The sequence below is a fragment of the Rhinolophus ferrumequinum genome, chromosome 13 (assembly GCF_004115265.2).
Source record: "Rhinolophus ferrumequinum isolate MPI-CBG mRhiFer1 chromosome 13, mRhiFer1_v1.p, whole genome shotgun sequence".
NCBI classification, from domain to species: Eukaryota; Metazoa; Chordata; class Mammalia; order Chiroptera; family Rhinolophidae; genus Rhinolophus; species Rhinolophus ferrumequinum.
In genome coordinates this window covers 20,434,779-20,452,232 of record NC_046296.1, presented here as the reverse complement: position 1 = coordinate 20,452,232, position 17,454 = coordinate 20,434,779, and the positions used below count along the sequence as shown (strand labels likewise).

The following is a 17,454-nucleotide window of genomic DNA, read 5'->3' as shown; positions in this document are numbered from 1 at the left end:
TGCCAGTAGTCTTGCTAGGGACAGCGTGGCATGCAGCTCCTTGGAAACAGCCTAGGGCCTCAGGGTAGGGCTTGCTCTCTCCTCCCCATGGCTACCTCACCCCCCAGACCCAGATTCTTTGCAACTGCCTGCATGAATGCAGAGAGTCCACCCTCTGCCCCGGAAATAAAATCAAAGGATGCTTCCAAGCAGCAGGAAGACAGACCTTTATTGCAATCCCTCCCGTGGATGCTTGCAAGCCATCACTAGGCGCATACAGTCAGCAGCCCAAAGTCAGTCAGCCAAACTCCAGCAAGCAAAGCATTGGCTCAGTCAGCTTCATGCCCGCTGTTCCCCCATGCCCCTCCCACCTCCTAAAGCAGCACAAGCTACAGCACACAGCAGGAAAACACACAGTAGCTTCAGCATTCTCAGTCCAAACTGTTAGGCCTGGTTTGCGCATAGTCGTAAATTACAAGGGGACCAAGGTCCTGAATCTTGGATCTTCAACCCGCCTGTACTGCAGGTCCCTGCGGGGACATTGGCAAAATCACTGTTTCACCACCTCTGTGGAGCCTCTGGCTCTGGGGAGCTCCCCAGCTGGGTAAGCTTGTATAAGCTTCAGGAATCCTGTGACCTTTCTAGCTCCAGATAGGGACTAAAATTCAGACTCCATAGTCCTTTTTCCTCATCCAGCCTTCTCGCCTTGGCCTTTGAGAATGCCGAGCTTTGAAGCTGAGGAGGAGCCAAAGAAAGGGAAGCCCAGGGGAAGTGAGCCCTGAGCCGCTGGCCCGCACCACGCACTCCAGGCCATCCTTCCCTGGCCCATCAGAGCTCCTGCTGAGGGGCCCATGGGCTCCTTCCAAAAGAGGGGCAGCACTGGGCCTATCTTAAGGAATCATGGGGTTCAAAAGAGAGTCCAAGACCAGGATTCCAAGAAGGGGGACTCCAAGAAGAGCATTTGGTATAAACGGCAGACTTTTTAACAATTTTGCTCATCGTCTTGAACTCCCGCCTCCCTGCAGTATCACGGGGTATTTCTAGCCTTGACCCTGTGGCACATCTGTACTCCTCATCTGCGCTGAGTTGAGCTGGGGTGGAGGTGGGCACGACGACATAACAGTCACACTTCTCCTGCCAATGGGCACCCACACGGTGCGCTGCAGCCTGATCTGCAATCATTGCATCACCTCAACTTGCTTAGCAGAGAAGAATGGTTCCTGTATTTCCCCCCGTTGCGCAGCACGACGCCGTGCCCATTGCTGGTTTGCAATGAGCAGCAATGATTTCCAACACAAGCCAGAATTCTGATCTTTACATTTTACTAAGCACTAGACAGACACTGTTCTATCTCAAGCATGGACACGACGACTTTCTACTTTCTAACTCTATGTGGGCTTGTGTGGGCAACTAACTACCTTACTTGCTCCTTCCCATCCCGTAGGAGCACCAGTCCTCATATACATGCCTCCCCTCTAAGAGCACGTGAGCATCTTCCCAGAGCTATGGTCTCATGATGCCCTATCCGTGCAGAGGCCAGAGATGCTCAGGGCAGGCGGGCCTGGAGCATCTGGGAACTGCCAGCCACATTCCAGCAATCCCCACTTTGCAGGATAGTAAGAGAGGGCAGAGTGGAGTTCCATGGGGGAAGCATGGAAGTCAGTGTCACTCCCCAGGGCAGACTGGGCAGCTGCTGCCCCACCCAGTGCCCATAGGGGGCGATTAGACACTGTCCCTGGTCCTCACAGCGTCCATTTTTGCAGCAAGAGCATCAGCGCATGAGATCACAGGGGGAGGTAGGCATGAGGATTCAGGGGTCCTGCTGCCCAGCCCCGGGCACTGACGACCCGGAAGGCAAACACGTTTCCCCTCCAGACAGGGGCCGCCGCTGCTGTACCGGGCTTCGGCTCTTCTCAGCGATGACGCTTGCCAGGAGCTGGGACTGGGGCCCCGCTGATTTCACATCTTGTCGGTTTTGTTCTCGAATCTGTGTGGAAGGAGAGGAAAAGAGTGAGCTCACTTTCAGTGTCAGGGTGTGGAGCTTGGGAAGGGCATTTTCAGGGCGTATTGGTGTCCAGTGTGGTCCGTGACTTGGGTCTAGAAGGGTCCCCTAATGGTGCGGGAGCCTGTCTCCTCTAATTCTAACACAGTCTGTCCACTCTGAGACAGTCTCCATGTCTGTTTCTGAGTGAATGAGCAGTTCATATAAAACACCAGATTCTCATTGACTCGGAGAAGGTAACTACCTGTATGAAGGGAAGAGTGAAATGAGGCATAGTCGGTCCTTGAGGGAGAGTCTCAAATTTTAATATTCCTAAGAAGCCGTCGAGGAGTTTGTTTAAAATACAGATTGCTGGGGCAACCACACACGTATTGAATCCAAATCTCTTGGGGAGAGGGATGAGGGAGGACCCAGGAACCTGCATTTTAAATAAGCATTTCACAGGATCCTTAGACCACACATTGAAAAACTGTTTTGTGAGCGTCTCTGTCCTATTGGAGGCAGTCTGCTACAACTTAAGTTTTTAAAGTAACAGTCAAAATCTAAGTGAACCGTAGAGCAAAGGTGGAAAAATAAATATAAAGGATTTTGAAATCTTGAAAATGGGCCAAAAGGACAATAGCATAAAATTCATAAAAACTTCACCCAAATAAACTTTAATTAAAAAAAATTCATAAAAACTCAATTTGTGAGCAAGGTCTCTTCAACACATCTAATGCCTAAAGCAAGCAGCACTTCTCTATGTAAGAAGGTTCTATAGGGCTACATAAGTACGGACAGCACTTAGCACAGTATCTGCAATAATGCCAATAAGTGGTAGTTTCTTTCCCATAAAAGGCATCTGGGGTGTTAGTAAGTCAGGATCATCAACCCTGCCCCCCCCCACACACACACACTGGCCCTTGAGGGAGAAGAAATGGCAAGATAACTAGCTACCACCCTACCTTGTTCCGCATTTCCAGCACTTCTTGGGGGTCGGTATAGAGAGGCACAAATTGGTTTGGGTTTTCAATCCGTATCGGCATGCCGCTGCTGGATTTCTCCACCTCGTCAGCCTTCATCCACTGAACACACACAAGGCCAGGTGGGTAAGGCAAAGGAATAAGACCCGTGTGTCTTCCCCAGCGGTCTGCCCCATACGATCCGGGCCAACCAGCTTACATGAAAAGTCAGCAAGCCTATACACACATGTTCTTTCCCCATGGGCCTCTGTGATGTCTGTCTCTCAGAGCAGAGATGGGCAACAAATGACTCAGCTGCTCGAGAAGGCCCAGGTCCACAGCCAAACAGCACTTAAGAGTGGGGTTCAGTACCTTGGTAACCAGCATTGACAGACAGGCAGCCACTTGAGCTTCAGTATTAGATGACTCGATGATATTAATTTGCAAGGCTCCATTTTTTTTTAATGAAGGGCTATTCTATTTGGCTGCCAGCTACTTTAATGTTAATGAAAAAGACAAATTAAGAGTCAGAGTGTGGGAGGGGGCCGTGGAGAACAACGTAACAGAAATGAATATCCCACCCGCCTCCTGGGTTGCATCAGACGTGTAGCTCAAATGTTGGTAGCCATCCTTGAACTTCCCAGAATTTCCCTCTGGATGTGGGAGCAAGAAGCAAATATTAATTGCTCCGTGCTCCTGGGAGTGACCTGGCCTAGCCACCCTCTGGACCCAAAACCTCAGCATGGAGGTACAAGAAACAGGTGATCGGAGGCTCCACGGGCACGAACAGCTGCTTCCAGCCGCCCGCCAGGAAGCCTTCAGAGGAGCTTGTACGAACACAGGCCCAGGGAGACCTGTTCTGTTCCCTTATTTTAAAGCTGCTTAACCCACAAACAGCCAAGCACTCTCCCCCCACCCTGGCCTTCGCCGGCAGGAGCCCCCTCTGGCCGCCTTACTGTGGTCTTGGGCCGGGGGCTGCCCATGCTCCTCTGGACCTCGTCAGCCACGTTGACCCGCAGGTAGGTGTTGGGCGTGTTGAGCCAGCGGGTCTTCTCCTTTTGCTGCTTCTGGGCGTGATGCCGCAGGGCGGGCACCGGGACGCCGTCCTCCTCAAACACGAACGCTGTGACGGTGGCTGGAATCTCCACCTCGCTTTTGTGTTTGGTTTTCTCTTGAACAAAGGGGTAGCGGTACGTGTAGCCTGTTCTGTACCCCTATAGAGGACAGACAGAGAACCATGTATTGTGGAGGAAACGGCCTGTACCCACCTGCGTGCCCACCTCCACACCCACTCATGAACTTCACCCCCTTCTATCGAATGACTCAGCTGAAACCTAACTCTCCATAATCCAAACGAGGCCGTGCTGGCTCCTCTGGTGGATCTGAGAATTGTTCCCTGGCTTGGTCCTGCATCCCTCCCTTCCTCTACCCCAACAAGCCCTCTGACCAGGGCTGAGAAAAGCCCTAGGACTTTGTGGACCAGACAGAGCTCCTTACCCAAACAAAGCTCTCACTTTTCATGCCGTGGTCCTCAACCCTGGCTACACACTGGAACCACGTGGGAGCTTTAAAATGCTGATACCTCAGAGCTACCCATTTCATTGGATAGTGGTATGGTCTGAACGACAGGACTTTTAAAAGCTTCCCCGCTGGATTCTATCAGTCAGCCCTCCCTTCCTCAACTCTGCGGCTTCTTCACTATTTCCCTCTTCGAACCCCAAAATCTGACTCGAAAACATCCCTGTCTCCTAAGTAAGACCACATCCCACCTGGGCAAAACTTGACTGCTGCTCAGTGAGAACAAATTCTCAGGAATCCTGGCAGCTGTGGAGCCATTCTCAGCTCTGCCCGTCTTCTCTAACTGCTTTGATTTTTTTTGTTTTACTAGTAAAATTGGATGTTTTTAGTTACACTCAATGGCCACTTGAACCTCTTCCTTTGTCAATTGTTTTCAGTTTCGGTTCATTTTTCTATTGAGATGTTGTGGGGACAGAGCCAGGAGTGCAGTTTCCAGGCTCTTGGCCTCACGTGGAAAGGTGCTGGCTCAGGTAGTAAATGGCCATCAGCTGTGGCTAGTTGGCCGTCAGCTGTAACCAGTTAGCCATTGGCCACTGATATAACTGCCATGGTTGAACTAGCAAGCAGGGATTGCAGTTAGCAAGTGAGGTTGGTTGGCAGAGACGTGGACGGCAGGTTGTGGACAGTGTGGCTCCTGCTTCCTGTGTCTCCAACCCAGCCGCCAGTGAGAATATGGTGGTGTGACTCCCCTATCACGCTCCATAGGGTGTTCTTTTTTGACCTCACCGTATCCTGCGTTCTTATGTGGGGAACACGAGCTGAGACCCCACATGACACCCTGCATGATACATGGTGCAGCGAGCAGGGTACGGTGCCAGCTAAAGCTCTCCGAAGGGTAGTGGAGAAGTTTGTGTGTATAAACGAAGACCAGGAGGAGAACTGGACCCCTGTGGAGGGGTGGAAAGACGTGGACGGTTCTCCAACCAGCATAGGCAGGAGAAAGCAAAGGTCGTTAAGGCCGTGTGGGCTGGGCAGTGCTTGCTGAGGCAGCCCAGATGCGGAACTTGTGGTGCCAGGAGGAAACGCTTGCTGAGTCCTCCGTGGGAGATGAGGGTGAGGTCAAGGTCGTCCCTCACCCCCAGGTTGGGGAGGACCTGGAGCGCTCGCCCTGTGGAGAGGGCACACTTTGTGGGGCCGGCGCACAGCCCTGGCGAATGACTGTGGACTATGGGGAATTGCCTTCCATCCCTGATTTGATGGGCCGTTTGACTGTTGGCTTGGGAACGTACCACCGTGCAGTGGAACCCGTGGATGTTTGCTTCCTGTGTAAGCACCTTGGCTGTGAGCCATTATTGTTCCAGAAAGACTGGTGATGCCCTGAGAACCCTGGCTGTGCCCAGGAAGTCTGGCTGTGCCCAGAAAGACTGGCTGTACCCTGAGAAACCCTGGCTGTGCCCAGGAAGACTGGCTGTGCCCAGAAGGACTGGCGGTACCCTGAGAGTCCTGGCTGTGTCCAGGAAGTCTGGCTGTGCTCAGAAGGACTGGTGGTGCCCTGAGAAACCCTGGCTGTGCCCAGAGAGCCTGGCTGTGTCCAGGATATTGCATTCACCTCCAGGCTCCTCGCACAGGGCTCCTTGCGGAAGACACTTGTCGCGTAGATTGTGAGGCGAGATCCTGGAGGGGTGGGGACAGAGCCGGGAGTGCAATTTCCAGGCTCTCGGCCTCACATGGAAAGGTGCTGGCTCGGGAAGTAGATGGTCATCAGCTGTGACTAGTTGGCCATCAGCTGTTACCGGTTAGCCATTAGCCATATGACTCCACTATCTATGGCTCCATTGGTGTTCTTTTTTGGCCTCACCATATCCTATGTTCTTATGCGGGAAGCGGGAGCTGAGACCCTGCATGACAGATGTTTTTCTTTCTCATATTGACTTGTAATATCTTTTTACATTAAGGACGTTAATATTTTGACTGTTACAAATATTTCCCTCATAGTTTGTCTTTTACCTTTGTTTATGGTGGGGGGAGTGGTTTAGAAAAATGCAAGTTTTGAATTTTGATGTCATCTTATCTGTCAATATTTGTCATCATGATTTCAGACTTTCCTGCCATGTGTGATAAGGTCCTGCCCAGCACAAGAGCCTCAAAAAGATGAACCTATGTTTTTAATATCTGTATGAGTTTATGTTTCAATTTTTGATAAATCAGGGAATTTATCTTATTGAAAGGAATGAGGTAGCAACCCACCTTAGTTTTATTCTCCAAATGACTAGTAGTCTATCTTTTCCCCACTGCTTTATAAGATGCCCGTTTGACCTATGTTAAATTCTCATATATTTGGGATCTATTCCTGGATTCTCTAAGCTGTCACACTGATTTGCCTGTCCATCCATTTAGTTAATTAAGTTTTACCATGTGGTTGGAGCAGGTGTCTCTAAGCACTCTTCTTTTTATAGGATTTTCCTAGCCGTTCTGAATTTCAGCTGGAAGAACAATTTGCTAAATTCTTATGACTTCCCTCACTTTTAAATGAATTACATTGAGATTGATTAATTTGGAAGAGTGACCTCTTTACCCTGTGGGAGCTTTCTAACTAAAAATAAATTATAGCTCCTCACTGAGTTCAGTTCTCTGATATCTACTGCTAAAGCTTTATAGTTTTCTGTGAATGGGTTCTGCTTAAGTTTTTATGATGTTGTATTTGCAAATAGGATTTTCTTCTCCCATTATTGTATTTTTAAATATATTATTATATGTTAAGATACATTTTTATAAGTGACCACTTTAAAATGCACTCATTATTTCTAATATTTTCAGTTGACACTTTTAGACTTTACAGGCATGTAACCATACTATCTATAAAGAATAGTAATTTCATTTCCTTTGCAATGTTTATACATCTTATTTTTATGCCTCACTGCTTTGGATTGAGTTCCAATACTATTCCAGAACAATGTTAAATAATAGTGCTGAGAGCAGGAATAATTGTTTTGTTTCAAACAAAACAGATCATTTCTCACCCTTTTGGCTAAGATTGAGTGTAAAATTTAATGGAAATACTTCTAGTGTTTTAGCATGATATTGGCTCATGTTTTGAGAAAAATCACTTGAACCATGTTAAACAAGTATCCTGTCCTACATAACTGCTATTATTTTTATAAATTGATATTAAATTTGATATTAAAATGACTGAAAAGTTTTTATCTTTAGACTCATTAATACCATGAAATATATTTAAAAGAGTTATAATATTAAACCATCCTTGAATACTAGGAATGAACCTGCATTTGGCTATTGTATATTAATCTAATGTTATGCTGGATACTATTTGCTGGTTCTCATGCCGCATTTTTCATCAACTCAAAGTACAATTGGTCTGACTGTGTTATAATTGTTATGGTTTAGTGTCTTTTCCCTCTTCTGTGAAAGATTAAATAGCATGAGAATTGTCTGTTGCTTAAAGAATTGAAAGAATTCCTGTGCGAAACCATCTGCTTCTGGTGTTTTATTTCAGCATAGATTACTCAGCACACACATGCTAACGGGAGTTGTGTTTTCATGGTGGATGGTACCTTTCATCATTTTAAAGAGACCCTCGTGGTCAGCCTGGTAACAAGGTAGAAATAATTAGGAACTAGACGCAAAGAGGAAAGTATTAATTATTTCGTTGACCTGGGCACAATAAAGAGGGTTCAAGATAATAGCATGGCAGGAAAGGGGGACGAAATAAATCAGATATAAAAAGTGTTACAAGGCTAGGTCTCATCTTTCACTACTCTGAGCAATCTAAGTTAGAGTCCCTTCCTGCAATTAGCTCCTCCTGCATGGTATCAGATTTCCTCTTGTTCTTGAATTGTCTTCTGTTTACCTATCATGTCATCAACTAAACTGTTAGCCCCTAGGAGAAAGAATGTCTTAAAATTCTTTCGTATCCTTTCAATCTCACTCCTAGACGCGTCCCAGTTAACTCCTGTAATAATTGATTCAATCATTACAATAGGATATTATAATGCTGCTCACCAGGAATAAGAAATTTGTGATGTTATGTGTTTCCTGCATTAAAGACATAAGATAAGAGAGGCAGAACTAACTACAAAGGAGTGAACAAGTCGCCTTATAGGAGCAGCTCTGCGGTTCTTATTTTTATTGGATCACTACTTCGTTTACCAACCCATATCTTCTTACCCCTTCTCTCTAAGAAGCAGTCTGTAGGGATGATGACACCACAGCCCTGAGCAGCGGGTGGCAAAGGCCATCTCAACTACTATTAGAATGACCACAAATTCTAAGTCAAGTTGCCAATCAACATAACTGTGATGCTGGCAATTCTGATGCCCACCTAGTGCTTTGTACTGACTGGTTCTGGGGCTAAGCCTCAGTGGAGCGGCCTGGAAGGGAAAAGGCAGGAGACTCACCAGATTGTCCAGCATCCTCATGAGGGCCTCAAACTCGTGCTCCCCCAGCCGGCTCTTCTGCATGGGTCCGAAGGTGCTCCCCGCCCACTGCACGGAGCCCACTTCGTGGGGTCGGTGCTTCTCCTGCTCCAAGAGGATAAGGTTTTCTACTCCCCCAGCGCTGGACAGAGCAGACACCTGCAGTGAAGAGCAGAGAGACCTCAGCCCGTGTGTGTGTGTGTGTGTGTGTGTGTGTGTATGTGCACATACCTGTGCACTTACCATACTCGTATGTGTAACAGAGAGTAGGGATCAGGGAAGATTAGAAACAGAAATGGCTGGAACACCGAGCTGTATTTGACTTTTTCCTCCCAGAGGAAAAGCCACCCTAAACTTGTTGGGCATGCACCCATTTCCAGAGAAGGAGGTATTAGCAGTTTCTTTCTTAATGTCAGCCCTTAGCGGCTATAGAGAAGGAAATGGCAAGTGTTAAACCTTAAGAATAAAACAATACAGAGGACTGAAAAGGTACCTGGGATACAGACCAACTTCAAATTGTGATTATTTCTGGGAGGGTGGGAGGATGGGGTCAGAAAGGGCTCCAAAGGGGATTTCAAGTCTTGTCTATAATATTTTATTTTTTCAAGAGGGAAAGATCTGAAGCAAGAAGGCTGTGGATATTTGTTAAGTCTGAGAGGTGGGTAGCCGGTGTACGCTATTAGCCTCTGCATTTTTCTGTATGTTTGGAATATCTCTCCCCCTTTATCTTAAAGTCACTTGAAAAACATAGGCTCGCTTCTAGGCCAGTGAAACATGAGTTAGGCTCATAGACTGAGTTAATGGGTCTAAAGTAAGAAGGCATCCTCCATGATGGGGTTAGTCAAGAATCCCAGGAGACAGATGAAATGCTGATAAGGCACAGCCAGGCAGCTTTCGCCAATGGACTTAGAGTGTTTGTCCCATTGTCAAGGCTCCCAGGGGAGGGGACAATACAGGCGGTTGTAGGCAATGGACTTTGAGTATTAGGGCGAGAGGTGTGTGTATACAGCAGGCTATTTTAGAATGATCCTAAAAAGCGTTCATCAATCTAACTAACTCCCTGTTTTCTAACTCCATGCTCATCTAACACTACATTGCATTTACTCCCCTTTGTCCACTCGGATGCAATTAGTTATGATTTGGTTTCCTGGGCAAGCTCAGCTACAGAAGGGATCTGAGTGAGGAGTTTTGTTCTGCGCAGCCATACACTAGCATTCTGATTAATATTCGATGATCTCATGCAAGCCTGTTTATTATGGGGGAACTACTCTGATTATATAAATTTTTAATGTTTTAGTTTTTATGACAGTTTTTTGTTTTTGTTTCATTTTACTGAAAATGAAAGGATGCAATTTAGCTTGCTGACAAACAAGTCCTACTGTCCCATGAGGATCTGGGACACACCCTGGGGTGTGTTAAATTCACCCATGTGACAAATGACCCCTAAGAGACTTCTTGGAGGTCAGCCAGGCCACCTTCCCAAGGTGACCCCATCACCCTGTGAAAAGGAGGAAACTAGAACACTCATTTTCCACGCTTTCTTCATCCAAGACATGTCCAATGGAAGGCTCCATTTTTAACTTAAAAAATGAGTCCACACCTTGGCAAAGAGAGAGACCTTAGGGGTCATTTATTTTATCCTCCCACCAACAGTAAGAGTCCTTGTCTGAGATCCCCAGAAGGTGATTGGCCCTATGATTGGGGAGGCAGCCAACTGTAGTGTTGTCCAGATGTCAAAGGGTCACAGTGAGTTGATATAGATTACAGCGAACTGAAACCTATTGGTCCTAGTTCTGCCCTCTGCTGTCATGTTGTCTAATTCTGAAGTCCCAGCACTGAGGCTGAGCCCATAACATGGACCCTGAGTGGTAGTGAATTCCACCTGGCTGATCAATTTACCTCGTTCATCCTGGACCTCCATCTCACCAAGGCAGGGCTTTAGCCTGGGAACTAAAACCCTGACTTGATGTGCCAGCTGCCTGAAGGAGGGTCCTGGCCTGTCAGCCAACCTTTCCCACAAACTCTTGCTATCCTGATTAGCAGTACAATGCAAGGCAGTATTTAAGAACACAGACTCAGGTTCCAGGCTGCCAGGGTTGGAATCCTGGCTCTGCCACTTACTCGTTGTGTGACTTTGGGCAGTGATTTCTCAGTTATTCTGATCGGTCAAATGAAAATAGTAGTACCTACCTCATGAGGACTATTGAAGGTAATATTTGTAAAGTACTTAGAATAGCGCCTGGTGCATACAGAGTGCCATATAAATGTTTATGACACACAAATTATGAGTTTTTACCATGAAAGGATGAGAAGCAATATCCTCTGGGACTGGCCACTCATGGAGGAGGAAAGAATTGCCCACATCCTTGCAAGAGCTGCTTCCTCCCACCTCCCTCGTCCCCCATCAGTTTCCATGGTGACGGGTAGCAGATGGAGAACTGCCTGAGCTTCCTCCCATCTGCCTTTAAGCGGAGCAGGGAGCTGCCTCTCTCAGCTGGGGATGACCCAATTTCCTGGAACCCCAAACTGAAGGGAGCAAAGAGGACACTGTCCCAAGAGATGAAAATAGTCTCTTAGTCTTGAACCACAGTCACACTTGCTTGCTTGCAGGAGAAAACTAGATCCACAATTTCCGGAACGAGAACGTCAATGCGGCCATGCAACCAGAAATGAGCCCGCTGGATGCTACAATCCCTACAGTATCTGCAGACTGCGGGTACCTGGGATCTTCCATGCCTTACACCACCCACACCTCTGGTCTAATCTTGCCAGGTTTTCTCCCACACATTCCAGCTTCATTTCTCCCTCTAGAAGCCTCCCTGCTCCATCAGCTGAAAGAAGCCACTGGAGCTTTTCTGAGGATCATCTGCCTCCATTGTCTGACGCACTTTAATAAGGTCACATCAAACCAGTCCTGACTGAAAGAAAGTGACAGCGGGTATGGCCACGAGAAGTAGCTGGTGGGCTGTTGGCTCTGCCCTTCCATCTCCAGTTGGTTAAATTGCACAGTGGCCATTCCTGAAGGTCTAGAGCCCAGGAGAGACTCATTTCACCATGAGGGGGACGTGGGCATCTCTCTCCACTCATTCTTAGGGTTGTGCTGTCTTTGCAAAGAGATAAGTATTTTCTCATGGGAGCCTCTTCTTCAGAAGGAAGATGGATGACTCTTAAGAGCTCAGATGTGGGGAAGGCAAAGTGGGCATATCAGAGGCCCTGCCAGGTGTTAGCACCAGTCATGGATCAGAGCTCAAAGCCGGCGTCACTGGTTGGGGGCAGGGAGGCCACCACATCAGAAAGGTGGCACCTTGGTCCTACTATACCTTCTCCACTCTCTCCTGTTCTGACTACTGCTGTTGTTTTCTGTGGTTTTGTGGGGGTTTTTTGGGGAGGGGGAGGCAGTCTCATATCACTTCCTCTAATGCCTCTTCATCACTGTCTTAACAATATTCCCCTTAACATATTTCTTTAAAAACCATTGATAAATGTACCACTTGTAGAGGCTCCGCTAGTGATTCTTCCAGCATAATCCCCGTCTTCCTCTAACTCCCAAGAGAAAGGCAGGCCTTCCTGGGGCACTGCTATGCCAAGACCAGTCAGGAGAGGGCAGACCGGACACCAAAAGGGCCCTGCTCAGAGCTGACTCATTCTGGAGCAGGGAGACTCCGCTTCTGTCAATTGAGCCCCCAAAATACCATCAGCAATATCGGTCCTTGTCTGAAATTCCCTGTCCTCCCACGAACTCTACAGGCCCCACAGGTGCAGCTGAGAAAACAGGGGATTCGTGGAGAGCGAGTCCCCGACCCAAGGCACACAGCCCAGAGCAGGGAAGGATGGAGCCCAGTCAGCTGTGCAAGGCCCCCTACCCACCCCTGATGTCTTGCCACACTGAAAGGAGCAAGTGCTTGGCTTATCCAGCACCACCGTGTTCTCTGAGAAAGCTGCAGGATTTGTGTCTGTTTTCCTATTGCTTCTTCACCAACTCCTCTGGGGGTTACATGACCACGGACACTCCCTCCACGCCATCTCTTACTGGTTAGGAGAACTTCATGACGGGCTCCCTGCACATCACCTTGGGGGCTCCCTGGTGCTCCAGCCTTGGCCTCTACTTCTCTTTCTGGACTTGACCGTGTTCATGGTTTTTGCAAACTAGCCACACACCACGCCCCCCCAAAAAAAAGAAAACAAAGAAAACTTATCTGTGCGGTATCTATTGGGTATAGCCAGATGTAACAGGTATACCCCAGACAATAAATGAGCATGGTAAAATCTCTTCTCTGCCCCCTGATGGCTTCTCCTGCTGTATAATTGAGGAGCGTAGGCAGCTCCCCCTTCTGGGCATTGACCCCCAAGAGTTGGGTGTTGGTTGTTAGACAATGACGATACATTTTTCAAAGCTACGGAACAGATTCTAAGTATGAAACTTCACATGGATGCGACGGTGCCAAGGCAGAGAAATAGGTCAAGGCTTTTATGTGGCTACGTTCACAGGCCTCCCTAAATCAGAGCCAATGCGGCCACGGCCTTGGCCCACAGGCCTCTGTCAGAGCCACGTCCCAGGGGAACTTGCTTACCTGTATCTCACAGGCAGCCTGCAGGTGGAAGATCTTATAAAACGCCTCCTCCACGGTGTCACCTAGGGCAACAACGCCATGGTTTCTTAGCACCAGGATCTGCAGAGGAGCAAATGTCAAGTTAAAACTTTAAGCCTTCTAACCATTAGTTAACGGGGAGAGATTTTCATTTCATTCAGGTCAATTTCCGTATCTAATCCTGAGTCTTCCCCCGCCCAACTCCTTGTTCATCCTCCCTACACAAACACCCCAATGTTACCCAACATGTGATTTTAACCCTAAGTACCCACCCTAATAAACAGAAGATGCTTTTTAAAAATAAGACTACACAGCTTGGTGGATTTCTTTGGGCAATGCCTGGGTTTTTAGGCCTTGGAGAGCTTAGAAGTCTGAAACACTGGTGTTTGTGTTAAGGTAAATGAAATTATTTGCTGTCCAATAGGAGGTCCCACCTCAAAAGCAACCTCTTGCCCCTGTGAGTTAGTTGGCCTGGGAGTCAAAACCTGAGGGGTGTGTCTCTGAGGCGTGGCTCTGCAGAAACAAGTGGGAAGCCTGAGACCCTGATGGCAAGTCACATGACCTCTCTGGACCTCGGTTTTCCTCTCTATAAACTCAGTGAGGCCCTGGCAGCTCTAAGATCCTAAGGTTCTATGAAAGGGGCCGTAGTGACCTTCCAATGTAACTCACTGGTTTTACAGTAGAGGAAATAGAAGCCTAAAGAAATTGAAAGTCTCCAGCTATTTAGGGGCATAAGGGGAACTAGAACCTAGATGTTCTCGCCATTGGTGTTATGTTTCTGATTCAGCCAGGGCCAGGCAGATAAAAGGGGGGGAACCCCAAAATGAATTTATATCAAGAGCATGACTCCCCAAGGTCCAGGTACCAGAAATTTCTCTTGGTTGGTTTTATCCTCAAGAACTCTCTGCAACTAGTGGATGCCCATCTGGGAGCTGGGCCATAGATCTGTCTCTGCAGACCTGGGCTGAGGCCTAATCAGCACATCCTCTCTGGCTACAATCAGTTGGAGGTTTTTCCTCTCAAGTGCCAGAAAAATGGAAAGAGACGAGGACCCTGGCCCACAAAAGATTTTGTAGAAACAAATGTCCCATCTTTCAAATTCTTATGGAAGTTCATAGATGTGAACATCTCATCCCTCCGCGGGCCCTGCTCTGGAGGCCTTAGAGAATGTCAGGAGAGAGTGGCAGGGATTTCTCCTCTGTGTCAGAGGCAGAAAGACAGGGACTTCCAGATGGGAAATGACTCAGGCAGTGAGAGCCCGTTGAGAACAGGAGCCCAGCAACCCAGGCTCGGCTCTGAAACTTCCCATTCTAAGCTAATCACCCCTAACGATGTGCTGTTATAAGATTGTGTTCTTTAGACGTAAACCAAACAATGATGGGATTTTTGTTTTTCTCTATTGAGTTAGAAAAGAAAAGTGATAACACTGAAGTTTGGGGAGACCGCCGTCAAACGGCCTTCTCATATACTCAACATAGCAGGGAGGAGAGGGCAATTTAGCAATATGAAGTAAGAATTTTAAAATGTGCATCCTTAAGAATTGATCCTAAGGAAATTGTCTCAAGCATACACAAAGGTTTAGCTGAAAGGATTTCCATCACAGTGTTGTTGATACGAATATTAAGAGAAAATTCGAGGGACAAAATACCTTCCAATGTCCAACCATAGACTGTACAGGTAAATGGCAGCACAGCCATTCATACAATGAGATATGATTTAATAACTTAAAATAGTGGTATGGAAAATATTTAATAACACACAGGGTGTTTACTATATGTTGCTAAGGGGGAAAAGGAGAACATATTTTATAATCCTAGTTTTGTAAATATACGTGAACATATTTCGGGTGTGTACCAAAATCTCTGGATAGTGCGATCGAATTTTGTTTCACTTTTTTTGTTTATGTACAATTTCTAAACATCATCCAGTAAACGTGTCACTTGTGATGGCGGCTTTGACAGTCCCAGCCCAAAGCATCTTCCCAGAACAGGTGAGCCAAACCTTGCAGGTGGGTCCAAGGCACTTCTGCAGATTGATCCGATCCGCTTCCTGCTCCATTTCACCATTGAAGTTGTAATAGGCCATGTCCCCCACCAGGAGGGCGTTGTGAGAGACAGGCAGGAGGCCCCACTTCATGGCTGACACCTTTAGGGAGACGATGGGATGGTTAGCACCTGCACCTCCCCCCCGCCCCGCCCCTTTCCTCAGAGTGGCACAGTCCGGTTCTAGCCTGGGGATGGGTGTGGGAACCAAGCACATGAGAAATGCACTGCCCTTTGACTCTCCTCTCGGGTCTTCCTTCCTGGCTGCTGCCTCTACTGTCTTTCCGTCACAGTTTTCACAGCAGCCATATCACCTTTTAAAATTGCTGCAAAGAATGAACTTGAGAAAGCTATGGCTGCTTCCTACCCCTGGCTTTGCTTTTGTCCTAGGACTCTGGGAAGAGGCAGGGGGTGGTGGATTTGGAACCAGGCTGGGGTGAATCAGGGTCCAAGGTCCCCTAGGGTGGGTTGATGGAGACCCTCAGCCTTGAGGTCAGTGCAGAAACATCCACAACTTCTCACTAACAGGGAGGCCCATTGTGAAGCCCCATTTTATTAGTAACAGGGCAATAAGAGTGCCACAGAATGCGGTTAGAACCCTGCTGGAAACCCTACACACCATGCCCTGCCTTTTATTATAATCAAGAAGTGTGGAAAGGTTTAGGAGAGCCTTCCCTCATTTTGCCCTGTGAGTAAGTCCAGGCTCTGCACACTTGGCACAAATATATCATCCAGTCTTGGTCCAAATTCTGGAAGGTCTGAGTGTGTGCTCATAACCAGTGTGCTTCACTGAGAAAACCACAGGCCAGTGACAAGTCTGCTCTGCCCCTATAGGTGCGTGGCCTGGAGAGTCGGCAAGATGGGGTAAAGGTTGAGACAACCAGAACCGGTTGTCCACTGTCTTTCTAAGTGACATTGCACTGTCTTAGGCATACAAGGAGAAGTCACCAGAGACCCTGAGGGGACATTCTGCTCTTTGAAGAGGGGGAGGCTTCCTTCTTCTGTCTCCCAGTTTTCCTTGTTCCTGTCCCCAGCTCTCAGCCCACCCTGAGCTATGAAAAGTGGGCAAGTCCAGGTTCCCAACCTCTTCTATCAAGATCTCTCCCACCAGAGCCTGGGTTGGGGGCCGGGGGAGAAGGTACCAGCCTTCGATCCAATACAACTGACCTGACTAGAGAAACTCAAGAGGTGCTGTCGTGTGGGTCAGTGATGCCAGGTGGTGTATGTGGCAGGGTGGGGGGTGCAATTGGGTGGACACTGCACATCTTTACCTTGTCTCCCCAAACCAAGACTTCCATAGTTAGAAAAACGGAGAGGATTATGGGCCCTACTTTGGGTGTTCCTTCTCTTCACTTTGGTATGAGTTCTAGGAAATCTTTCCAGAACTGTTTAAATGATGAGATTGCCACTAGCTTGGGAGTCTTATGTCTTTCCTCAGGGAGACTCTCAGAGAAGAGGGTAGCATGGGTCTGCTGCTGGCCTCAGGGAGTCAAATGCTGGCGGAAGAGCTGACACTCACCGCTGCTGTGGCCGGGGTGTGCAGGTGGATGACACAGCGCACGTCGGGTCTGGCTGCGTAGATGGCCGAGTGCAGACAGAAGCCTGTGGTGTCCACTGGGAAGCAGCTGCTGCCCTTTTCTACCACCTCTCCTAGGATGTTCACCTTGATCTGGGTCAGGGAAGAAAACAGACTTACGACCCTCTTATCGAACATGCCCCCTGGAGCCCAGGGTGAGCTCTCCCTGCAGCTGGTCGTTAGCATAACTTATTAACAAGAAGCTAGATTTTAGTTTCTAAATATCATGATAGCTTTGGCCCTTCGAATTGTAGCACCATGATATCCTGAAAGCAGTACACAGGGCAGTTCCACACATTGCCCATCACCCTCACTCCAGAAGGCCCAGGCAGACGAGATGGTACAAAGAAAGGGAGAGACTCGTGTGGGGAAGG

General features: G+C 47.9%; 1 protein-coding gene across 4 annotated transcripts in view; it reads right to left on the bottom strand.

The window, feature by feature from the left end:
- The window catches only part of ADD2 (adducin 2), a 94,882-nt gene that overhangs the window by 14,014 nt on the left and 63,414 nt on the right, over positions 1-17,454 (bottom strand). For all 4 annotated transcript variants that reach the window (XM_033125460.1, XM_033125461.1, XM_033125462.1 and 1 more), the window contains 7 exons: positions 17,024-17,173; positions 15,464-15,607; positions 13,445-13,543; positions 8,856-9,032; positions 3,879-4,136; positions 2,926-3,045; positions 1,877-1,966 (listed from right to left, as the gene is read on the bottom strand). In XM_033125460.1, the coding sequence (XP_032981351.1) occupies positions 1,877-1,966; positions 2,926-3,045; positions 3,879-4,136; positions 8,856-9,032; positions 13,445-13,543; positions 15,464-15,607; positions 17,024-17,173 (1,038 nt within the window). The remainder of the gene's footprint in view (positions 1-1,876; positions 1,967-2,925; positions 3,046-3,878; positions 4,137-8,855; positions 9,033-13,444; positions 13,544-15,463; positions 15,608-17,023; positions 17,174-17,454) is intronic.